Genomic DNA, 12208 nt, shown 5'->3' on the forward strand with positions numbered 1-12208 from the left:
ATAGTGTGAGAAACAAGGAGGTGAGGAGGGTAGGGGTGGAAAGGGAGTTGGGGGATAGGGTGGAAAGAGTATTGGGATGTTTTGGACACAAGGAAAGAATGAGTGAAGAAAGATCAATAAAAGAGGTGTGGAAGGCAGAGTTGGATGGAGTGAACATGAGGGGGGTGACCATGGATGAGGTGGATGGATGGAGTAAAAGGGGCATTGGGGAAGACAGAAGATAGGGGTGAATGGAGATTGTGTATAGATGATGCTGTGATGCATGAAAGGGTGTGGGTGGGGGGTGGGGGAGTTTGTGTGAATGATATTTTGATGCATCCCAAAGGGATTTCTCCCCATCTTCTCTTTTTCTGTATGAGGAGATGGAGAGGGGGTTGCCAATTAAATGAAGCAGCCTTACTGTGGATGTGCTGTGTCTTGCTACATTGCTTCTGACCTAGGGCGGTGGTCGAGATGCAGGGATGACCTGTCATCCAGGAGTAGCTAGGAAAAGAGGAAGGGGAGAGTGGTGAATGGGAGTGGAGTATGTGGGGATGAAATGGGTGGGAGTGGATCTATGACTGGCAATCTTTGGTAAGGGGGAAGTGATCTTGGTATATGTATCTATTTATTTATTTGTTAATTTCTTTAATTATGTGTTTACTATTTTATTTGATTATTTGTTTTGTTTATGTGTTTTTCACACTTTCAGAGGCTCTAGACATGCTAACACATATTATTCATGTTTATTTAGCAGTAGCTTTTAGTGCTTTAGCAAGTACTTTTATTGAAATGATGGCAATACTGATATAACAGCCACTGGGCTATAGTATTGAAAGAAAAAACATGGTGTATTGTTTATGTTTGTGGCAAATTTTCCACCAGAAACTACCATAATGATGGCAGTATTATTATTATTGGTCTAGCCAAAACTAATTGATCAAATTTTATTCTTATCAGCCCTTGTTTACTTGGTAGTAGCTTTCAAGCCAGTGATTTATTATATTGAGTGCAGTACTTATATAAGGGACCAGTGACAGTTATCTGTATGTGGGGGTCCTGGATTATACAGAGAAACTGCCCATTTTCAAAATCAGTCAACTCCATACCTCCATCAGTGTCATGTCTCTGGATTGGGCCCAAGATATATATATTTTGGAAGTTGGCCATTAATAATGCATGCGTTGTTAAAGTCAACAGCTGAGATAGCATTATTCTGTTTATAGAATTTCTTTTCTATGTTACGCACCAATGTGCGGTTGTCTGGATGCAGATTTCTGAGTAGAGTACTGAAGTCCATGGTGTTTTCCTCTAGACGTCTTTCGGCCCTAACTGGCCATCTTCAGGAGGTGTTGTCTGGTTAAACTGTTGACAAAGAATGACGCGGTGTGGTCGTATGACGGTGTATATTGGCGGAGAGTGGAGTGCCAAAACGTCCACCCGCCAATCAGCTCGCAGGGTGCATCCTCTGTCTTCTGGTTGGTAACGACGTTTCAGGTTGCTGCTGGATATTAATAGCTGGTTTTTGGTTGTAAATTAGCACCGCTTCTGTCATCTTTAGTCTTCTGGTGTTGTTATTTCTTTCAATGATGGTTGTGGTGCCTTCCATATGGTGCCTCTTTAAGTGTTAGTCCATGCTCTTACAGGTAGTGTCTTCCTATAGCGCCATCCTGCAGATGTGCTGAGATTCTCTTAGACAGTGTTGTAGTGGTGACACCAATGTACCGAGAATTTAGGTGACTGCAGTCACCACTGGAACATGTGTGTTGGTACACGACGTTCACCTCTTGCATTTCACTTGTCTTAGGGAGGCAGCTATTCTTTATAACTAACTTGGATGTCCTTCTTGTTTTATAGTAAATGATGAGGTCGATATAATTTATAAGAACGTCACACCCACCAACCCTTCTTCAAAAATCGACCTCATCATTTACTATAAAACAAGAAGGACATCCAAGTTAGTTGTAAAGAATAGCTGCCTCCCTAAGACAAGTGAAATGCAAGAGGTGAACATCGTAAGTATTAAGTCCATGTGAAAATGCAAATGCATGCATGTATTCATAGAATCCATTGTGAATAACCATTATGTATTAGTTTGCAGCCTTGTGAATGGTGATGGCTCACTGATAATTTAATTTTTCTTCACAGGCAACTTTGTTGGATTCAGTGGTACCCAGCCTTGGATCCCTGAGCTTCCAAGGAATCCTACAGGAACTCAGAGAAGAAGACAAATGCATCAAATTGTTCCTTCTTTGCAGCCTCCCCAACTATCTTCTTCATCCTCCTCCCCTCACTCATTAGGACATAGCCCAGGTCCCATGGATGTTACTATATCTACAACTGAAGACTCTCAGGTGTGTAAAATGGTTCCTTATTCACTTCTTTTAAGGGCATTTTTAAAACTGATGGATTTCGGGTGTGCTAAGTCATTGTGACTAGAGTACTGGCAGTTGATATACTAATAGAAATACATTTGACCCTTGATTTGCAGAACCTCATTTTCCTTGGCTGGCTACCTCCTGTGTAAGAGGGAGAAAGCCTTTTGGTATACAAATAGATTATTTTTAGATTTAAGAAAGTTCATACACAATCTGGAGAACATACAGAAATTTAGAATACAAATGAGGCTGCTGATTTCACACATGGACTAGCAGTTACCAAAGTGTCTGGTACTTATCTCCTTACATACCAATTGGTTTATGTTTACTCTACATTTGTTTTGTTTGTTGCATATTTACAGCAAGTTTTCAGTGAATAACAGTCATTCAGTTTGTTGCCCTAGGTCTCTTGTGCTGGAGACCCATGGCTACTGGATTGGCCCATATAAGATATTTTGTGTTGTTGTCAAGGTAATGTGAGAGTGGGACATTATAGGATGCTTTTACCTAGTGTTAGGCTGGTAGTCTGCCCCACATTGGGCAGCTGGATGTTAGGCTGGGTGAAGGCAAACTGATGGAAAGTTGGGTTTATTTAACAATGGATGTTGGGCGCCAGGAGTGGGGGAATGAGATGATGAGGGAAGTGATGACTGTGTTTCAAGTTGTATCCCTGGGCAATCTGCTTGTGAGGCAGTGGGGGGTGAGAAAGCAGGAGCAGTGAACCAGGCTCACGTATGCTGCTTTGGGGCGATCTGAATCTATGGTGTCCGTTCAGCTCATGAAAATAGAGGGTATGTGTTCTTCAATAGATCAAGTGTTCCATGTCATGTGGCTGGCTGAGGTGCAAGATTAGTCATGGCTGGCCAATGCTGGCACCATATATTTTTCTTCAAAGAGGTTTTATGGTGGTCACGTGGCAGACCCTAGCACTGGTTAGTCATCTGCTGGCCCCATGAGCAATTCCCTTGGGAGCCTTGGAGGTCAAAATGTCATGGGGAGAGAAGAGGTGAGGATTGGTGAATGAGGAGAAGAGGTGAGGAGGGAAGTGTGGACTACTCCTAACACGCCCCCACAGAAGTCAAGGCTGGAAGTGAAGTCATGTGGAGTGTTCACAAGAAATTGTCAAGGGAGTTGTCCTCATGACTGGGCCGGAACTTGGAGGTGGAGCTGGCCCTCAGACTACAGGAGTAGCAACAGGTGGTGGTCCGTTTGTCACTAGGTAGCAAACCTTGGAGTGTTTGGCTACCCCCATGGGACTGGAGTTGTCCTGTATGTCATGGATGACATCAAAGAGGTTGGTGCATCTTGGGAGGTTGCTCAGGGGATCTCATACCTGGAGTGTGGCCTGGGATCATGCTGTATGGTGACATTGGATTGTGGTTACAAAAATTTCCCTGAAAAGATAGATACTTGAAAATGATCATGGTTGATGGGACACTTGGCCACCCATGGTGTTGTGGACTTGACAGTTGATGTCGCTAGTCATTAGCTTTACCTGAGTAGAGTTTGGGACCTTGTGATCTCTGCTGAATGTGTGAGTGGGTCAGGGTGGGGACACTCACAGCTCTAGTTTGCAAAATTATCTAGTGGTGGTGGTGGTAGGCCATGGATATACCTGTAGTAGGCAAGAGAGTAGGCAGTCAGCAGACCTGGCAGGCAGTGATGGCAGATGGACTTTGTAGGCAAACTGGCAGCCATGGCGGCAGTTGATCTGGCAGACATGTGAAGGCAGATACTTGTGATAGGCAAGAGTGTAGGGAGTTGAATTGGGATTCAGCAGACCTGGCAAGCAGCGATGGCAAGCTAGCTGGCAGAAGGCAGGCTTGGTAGGTGAACTGGCCATCACGGTGGCAAGCAATCTGGCAGACAAGTGAAGGCAGATACCAGTGGTAGGCGAAAGTGCGGGGAGTCAAATTGGCAGTCGACAGATGACCTGGCAGGCTAGCTGGTGGACAGGTGATCTGGCAGAAAAAGTGGTGGGTGGCAGCAGTTGAGCGGCAAACAGCAGTGGCAGACGATCTGGCAGCAGTCCAGTGGCAGACAGCGGTAGGAGATCAAGTGGCAGCTGGCAGCAGTCAAGTGGCAGACAGTGGTGGCAGAAGATCTGGCAGGTCAAGTGGTAGCTGGTGGAGCAGGATCAGGGGCCCCACATTGGGCACCAAATGTTAAGCTGGTAGTCTGCTCCACATTGGGCAGCCATTTAGGCTGGTTGAAGGCAAACTCTGGTGGAGAGAGAGTTGGTTTATTTAACAATGAATGTTGGGTGCCGGGGGGTGGGGGGACGAGACGGCAAGGGAAGTGACAACTGTGTTTCAAGTTGTATCTGCTTGCGAGGGAGCAAAACAGAGGGAGGAAGTGAGAAAGCAGGATCCACGAGCCAGAGGTGAGGAGGGAAGTGAGGACTACTAATACCTAGATAATGTTGGAGCTGTGTTCATGGGGTTCTCTCACTTTGCCTCCACTCATCAGACTTTACTTTAAATTCAGATATGTTGTTGGTCAGGATTTTATTTTCATCCAACTTGTTCCATAAGTCTATACAACTACATGAAAAACCATTCTTCCTAACATCTTTCAAATAAGTTTGCCTTTTCAACTACATTCCCAAGCTTAATGAAATCCAACTCTAGCATATGTTAAATCTATTAAAAGGAATAATTCTTGCAACTGTGGTATTGAATTAGCAGAACTTTGATGAAGATTTGTATGTCTATTGATTATTAACAGATAAGCCCTCTGACTGGGGTATTGATTGCATGTTATTGTGCTTTATTAATTGCACAGTAGCTTGCAACCAATGCTTTAAGTACTGTTTTGGGGAACTCCTATAGACCAGAGCCACACATAATTTTGTCCGTGTTAGAGAAAATCTTTACTCCAAAAGGAATAATACTACTTTTTTTGTACTATGACTATCCCTCTGTTGTGCTGTTCCCTCTTAAAACTGTTCTGTACCCCATCTTTGATTATGTATTTTCATTCTGGCCTCTGTCTGCTGTGGTAGGGGGAGGGAAGAATTCGTCCACCAAGTTTCCCATGCAGGTTGTTAAAGGCGGCTCAAGTAAGATGTAGGTACTTTAAGTGGCACTGTAGGAGGTATTCCAGATATATGGGATTGGGGGGAAACTGTTAAGGGCAGTCATGAGTTTTTATGAGAGTAGTAGAGTCTGCGTTAGAATTGGAAATGAAGAGAGTGAGTGGTTTGAGGTTAAGGTGGGACTATGTCAGGGCTGTGTCATGTTGCCATGGTTGTTCAATGTGTACATGGATCGGGTGGTGCTGGAGGTGAATACAAGGGCAATGGGCAGGAGATTGGAGATGGTTAAAGTTAATGGAGAAACTGGGAGATAAGTCAGTTGTTGTTTGCAGATAACACTGCACTTGTGGCAGGGACAAAGGAGGGATTAAAGCAGTTATTGATGTGGTTTTGGAAGGTATGCAATAGGAGAAAGTTGAAGGTAAATGTGGGTAGATGTAAGGTGATGAGATGTGCAAGGGGAGAGGATGGCAGCAAGTTGGAAGGAAGTCTTTAGGATAGAAGCTGGAGAAAGTAGATAGTTTTAAGTATTTGGGGTTGCTTGTGGCAGGAAATGGAGGAGGGGGTGGAGGCAAATTGCTGGTTGAGAGAAATGGCAGGCAAACATTGTTCCTATTTTCAAAAAAGGTGCTAAATCTTCTATGCACAACTACAGCCAATCAGTTTGACATTGGTTGTAGGTGAAATGCTAGAATCAATAATAGCTAACAGAATCAGAGCTAGAAGGTTGTAGAAGAGAAGAAATGAGCATTCACAGACTGGTTGCAAAATAGGATGAGAGAAACATATGAAAGGTACAGAGAAAAAAGAAGAGAAGTAAAACATAAGACAAAGGAGGCAAAAAGAAGAGCACATATAAAATGGGAAAGAGTATGACAAAAAAAATTGAAAGTGATAGATGATTTAGAAGGAAATTAAGAGAGGAAGTGGAGGCGAATCAAGTAGAGAAGAAAAGGTAAAAGGTGCAGATGGAGAGATAAAAACTGATGTGGCAGTAAGAGGAAGATGGGCAGAGTATTTTGGGGAGTTATTAAATGTGAAGGGAGGGGAAGGTGGTTGCAGTGGGAGGTGCTAAGAAAATGACAGTGATGGATGAAGAAAATAGGGGAGAAATAAGAGAAGATGAGGTGAAAGCAGTTAAGATGATGAGAGCAGGCAAGGCACCTGGGTTAGATGGGTGCCATGCAGTGTCTAAAAAAGGTACATTGATGGTGGACTGGCTGGTGATGTTGTTTAATGTATGTCTAAAAGAGGGTAGGGTGCTGGAGGAGTGCCTGTATAGTTCCGCTTCACAAGGGAAAAGGGGACAAATGTGAGTGTAGTAGTTTCAGAGGGATCAGTTTGTTGAGTGTAGTTGGGAAGGCTTATGGGAGGATTTTGATTGAGAGAATTAGGAGAGGAACAGAGGGAATCATTGGTGAGGAACAGAGTGGGTTTAGGAAAGGTAGGGTTTGCATGGATCAGATTTTTGTGGTAAGACAGATATGTGAGAAAACTTTAGCAAAGGGTAAGGATGTTTTTTAGGCCTTTATAAATTTAGAAAAGGCTTATGACAAGGTAGACAGAAAGGCACTGTTGGAGTTATTGCAGATATATGGGATAGGAAGAAAGCTGTTAAAATCAGTCAAGAGTTTTTATGAGAGTAGTAGAGCCTGTATTAGAATTAGAAATGGAGATGGTGAGTGGTTTGAGGTAAAGGTGGGACTTCACCAGGGATGTTTCATGTCACCATGGCTGTTAAGTTTTTACATGAATGGAGTGGTGTGGGAGGTAAATGCAAAGGGAATGGAGATGGTTATAGAAAATGGACAAAAGGGGGAGGTGAGTCAGTTGTTGTTTGCTGGTGACACTGTGCTTGTGGCAGGATTAGAGGAGGAATTAAGGAAGATAGTATGGAGTTTGGGAAGGTGTGAGAGAGGAGGAAGTTTAATGTAAATGTGGGTAAAAGTAAGGTGATGAGATGTACAAAGGGAGAAGATGGCAGCAAATTGGAAGTATTAAGGGAGAGAGACTGGAGGAAGTGGATAACTTTAGGCATTTGGGGGCACATGTGGTGGGAAATGCAGGAGTGGAGGTGGAGGTAGAATGTAGATTGAGAGAAGCAAGTAAATGCCTTGGGGGATTAAAAAGTGTAATGAGAAATAGACATTTGGGAATGGATGCTAAGAGGAGATTGTATGAAAGGGTGATTGTGCTGACAGCACTGTATGGGGCAGAAACATGGAACATAAGAGAGGAAGAGTTTAAATGTGTTTGAGATGAAATGTCTGAAGTATGGTAGCAGGTACTAGGCTAGATAGAGTGAGAAATGAGGAGGTGAGGAGGAGAGTGGGAGTGGAAAAGGAGTTGGGAGATAGAGTTGATGAAAGAGTATTGGGATGATTTGGAAACGGAAAGAAGTGAAGCAAGATCAGTAAAAGAGGTGTAGGAGGCAGAGATGGATGGAGTGAACATGAGGGGACAACCAAGGATGAGATGGATGGATGGATGGAGTAAAAGGGGTGTTGAAAAAGAAGGGGATGTCTGTTGTGGAAGGGAGAAGAGAGGAGATAGGGGTGAGTGGAGAATAGCTGTGTATGAATAATGCTGTGATGCATTGAAGGGAGTGGGTGGGGGTGGGGGGGTTAGGGAGTGTTTATGTGTGAATGATATTTTGACACAGCCAAAAGGGATTTCTTTAAGTTTTTGCTTCTCTTTTTCTGCATGAGGGGACAGAGGGGAGGGGGTCACCAATTAAGTGAAGTGGCCTTGCTGTAGATGTGCTGTGTCTTGGTGCATTGCTTCTGACCCAGGGTAATGGGTGAGATGTAGGGATGACCTGTCATCCAGGAGGAGCCAAGAATAGAGGGAGGGAGGAAGGGGTGGTGAATGGGAGTAGAGTGGGTGGGGATGAAATGGGTGGGAGTGGAATTATGCCATTTGACTTTGGCTTCCTTCTATGTAAGAGGAAAAAAGCCATTTGTATGTGTGTGTATGTAGAATCAAAGCTCACATCAAGAGCCATAATTTGATTTGTGCCTCACAGCATGGGTTCACCAAGGGTGGGTCATGTGTAACTAACCTTTTATTCTTTTACACTAATGGCTGTGAGACAGCAGATAATGATAATATTTATGATATCATTTACCTTGACTTTAGCATAGTGTTCAAAAGAGTGCCCAACCAGAGACTACTGGGTAAAGTCAAAGCCCATGACATAGGACTAAAAGTGTTTGAATGGATTAGTGATAGAAAATAGCAAGTCACCATTAACTGGGTAAAATCCTAATGGGGTAGTGCTAATAGTGGAGTTCTCCAAGGCTTGGTTTTGGGTACCCTATAGTTCATTATGTATATAAACAACTTGAACAATGGGATCATTAGTGATGTTAGTGAGTTTGTGGGTGACACTAAAATAGGATGCCATATTAGGTCAGGAAGATGCTGGGATACTGTAGGAAGATCTTAACATTGCATGGTTGGTGAAGTGGCAAATGAACTTAAATATCACAAAGTGCACTGTGTTGTAGATTTACACAACCCAGAAAACAGGTGTAGCTTAGATAACACCATTTTAGAGAAAACTGAATGTAAGAAAGATTTGGGAGTGCTAGTGAGGCCTGACCTTAAATCTAGGAAACAGTGCATTAACATCAGGAATATAGCTAACAGGGTAGTAGGATTTATTGCTATGACAGTAACAAACGAAAGTACAAATATAGTTATCAAACTATCTGCTGATAGACCCATCCTTGACTATGTGGTACAGTTTTGGTTTCCATCTTGTAGAATGGATATTGATTAACTAGAATCAGTACAGAGGAGAATGACCAAAATGATACATGGACTCAGAAATTTACCTTATAAAGATAGGCTTAGACACCTTAATTTACACTCTGTAGAGATGTAGAATGTGGGGTGATCTAATAGATATTCAAATTGGTGGGGTTGTATAAGGGTGATGCAAACAAGGTCATCATAATACGACAATGACAGGACTCTCAGTAATTAATTTAAATTGGACAAATTTAGATTTAAGAAAGAAATAGACAAGAACTGGTTTACCAGGAGAGTAGTTAACAAGTGGAATAGACTTAGTAACCATGTAGTGAGTACTGAAACTATAATTTATTTATTATATTTTATTTTATTTTATTTTTATTTTTTCTGCCAGAGAAGGTTAGATAACTTTATGGATGGAGATGATAGGTAGTAATGGACATTGATTGGCCTTGTGTAGGCATTATGGTCTCTTGCAATCTATTTCATTCTTATGTATGTTCTTAAGCAAGTAAATGTCTTGGGGATTTGAAATTTTTTATGAGAAATTGGCATCTGGTAATGAATGTAAAGAAGATTATATAAGGGGTGATTGTACCAACTTGGAACTTAAGAGAGGCAGAAAGGCGAAGTTTAAATGTGTTTGAGATGAAGTGTCTGAGAAGTATGGTTGGGTAGAGTGAGAAATGAGGAGGTGAGGGGAAGAGTGAGAGTGGAAAAGGAGATGGGACATAGGACTAATGAAAGAGCACTGGGATGGGTTAGATTTAGACATATGGAAAGAATGAGTGAAGAAAAATCAGCAAAAGAGGTGTGGAAGGTAGAGGTGGATGGAATGAACTTGAGGGGAGGACTGAGGATGAGATGGATGGATGGGGGTGAAAGAGGGGGATATCTGTTGAACAAGGAAGGGAGAAAGTAGGGGATAGGGGTGAGTGAAGAATGGGTGTGTATGAATGATACTTTGATGCAGCCTTAAGGGATTTTCTCCCTGACTTCTGTCTTTTCTATGTCAGTTTAACAAGGAAAGGAGAAGGCTGGGGATTAGGGGAGTGGGGATTGGTTGTGCTTGGATGATATTTTGATGCAGCCGAAAGGGGTTTCTCCCTGTCCTCTCTATTTTTTGCATGAGGGGATGGAGAATAGGGGTCACTGATTAAGTGAAACAGCCTTGCTGTGATGTGCTGTGTCTTGCTGCATTGCTTCTGACCTGGGCAGTGGGCAGGAGACAAGGGTGACCCATCATCCATGAGGAGCTAAGATAAGAGGGAAATAAAGGTGGTGCATGGGAATGGATATGTGCCTTTGATTTGGCTACCTCCCATATAGGGAGGAAGAAGCCCTTGGTAAATAGATATATAGATTAACAGATAACAAACTTTTACTTCACCTTGTTCAAAGTTTTACTGATATTAATAGTGTTCACCTCAACTAATGTAAAAATTGCATTTCAGCTCTATGTTGGACAAAGCAGCATTTCTTCCCAGGAGGACTCTGGCTATATCCCTGTGAACCAGTCAACCATTTCCAAGAGCTCTGGTTAGTATAAACAGTATATGCATGTGTATTTACCTAGTTGTATCTTTCGGGAAGGGGAGCTATGCTTGTGGTGTCCTGTCTCAGTATCTCGCCATATCTAATTTGCTCTTAAATCCTTTTATTGTTTTTGCACACACTATTGTTTCATCTAGTATGTTCCATACACCCACCACTCTGTGGGGAAAGCTATTATTTTTCAGGTCTCCTCTATAACTCTTTTTTGAGTTTCCTTCCATGTCCTCTTGTGTTTCTCTTATCCCACTTTGGTAAGTATATATATATATATGCAATAAAAACACTAGGAGCGTGTGTCCACAAATGCGTAAGTAACCACTAGGAAAAGTAAACTAACAAAGCAGAGCGCTTTCGTATAATTACATCTTCAGTGCAGATACAAAGAAGGAATTATAAAATGAAGAAACAAGGTACAGAATATATGACACAGTGAAGAGGGCATTCGGAGAGGTAGTGGAAGAAGTACACGTGACGGACGTTTGGGCCGTCCTGGTAACCAACAAGTATGGGACAACTGCTCATAATTTATATTACAATTTAAACAATTTTGAAATTTCATGAGAAATAAAAATATCTAATTTGTACAAACCTTGATGAAGATTAACATTTATCCCTTACTAGATTTGATCAAACTGCATTCAATTAAATTTCTTTCTGTTATGTTGTTGTTGTATGTGATGACTTTAGCGTTATCCCAGTCAACTGGGTGGTTAAAATGGTCCATGTGGTTGAATATACCGCTAGATTGGTTTCCCTCTCTAACGTATTTCTTGTGTTGATTGATTTGTGTTAGTTTACTTTTCCTGGTGGTTACTTACGCATATATATGTATGTATGATGGCAATGTGAATGTTGTGTTGTTTGAGAAAGTGTGTGAGTTAATTTTTTTCCTGCTCATGCCATTAATGTTTAATTCTAATATGTTGATCCTGCGTGTTCTGACATGTTTGAGGTTGCTTCACGTGGTGGGGGTATGGATGGGGGAGGATTACAATCAAGGTTAGGAGGAGGGGGAGGGCAAGATTAGGGGTGTGGGGGAAGATGGGGAGGTGAAGATGAGATCAGGGGTGGGCATGAGGAACAGGTCTAGGTGTTTGTTTAGTGTTTTATTTCAGCAAGTGTTGTGCAGGTGAGTTGGGCCCGGTTTTTGCATAAGTTGCATTGAACCGAGTCCTTTGTCTTATGGCTTGAAGTGATGGATTTGGAGCATGATGGACATGTGTAATTTGTGGTGGGTCCAGAGTTGCTCTCTACATATCCTGCCAATAGGAGAAGAAGAGGGATGATTGCTGGAGAATCATCCCTCAGTGTTCAAAAAACGTGAAATTGTATTTTTTTGGGCAAGTGTTGTGGTATTTGCCCAGGACAACCAAAGCTGCTCACAATCATACATGTTACCCTCCAGTGTGGAAGGGTTTCTTGTGATGTATTGGCCTCCCATATCTTCTGGGGTTGGGGGGTTGTCCCACAATGTAGATTCTGCCACACCAGAACCTTATAA

General features: G+C 42.4%; 1 protein-coding gene across 2 annotated transcripts in view; it reads left to right on the plus strand.

The window, feature by feature from the left end:
* The window catches only part of Pi3K21B (phosphatidylinositol 3-kinase regulatory subunit alpha), a 686395-nt gene that overhangs the window by 18434 nt on the left and 655753 nt on the right, over window positions 1-12208 (plus strand). For both annotated transcript variants that reach the window (XM_076180200.1, XM_076180202.1), the window contains exons 3-4: window positions 2128-2333; window positions 10608-10692. In XM_076180200.1, the coding sequence (XP_076036315.1) occupies window positions 2128-2333; window positions 10608-10692 (291 nt within the window). The remainder of the gene's footprint in view (window positions 1-2127; window positions 2334-10607; window positions 10693-12208) is intronic.

The sequence above is a fragment of the Oratosquilla oratoria genome, chromosome 44 (assembly GCF_046742065.1).
Source record: "Oratosquilla oratoria isolate Oo_2021 chromosome 44, ASM4674206v1, whole genome shotgun sequence".
In the NCBI taxonomy this organism is placed as follows: Eukaryota; Metazoa; Arthropoda; class Malacostraca; order Stomatopoda; family Squillidae; genus Oratosquilla; species Oratosquilla oratoria.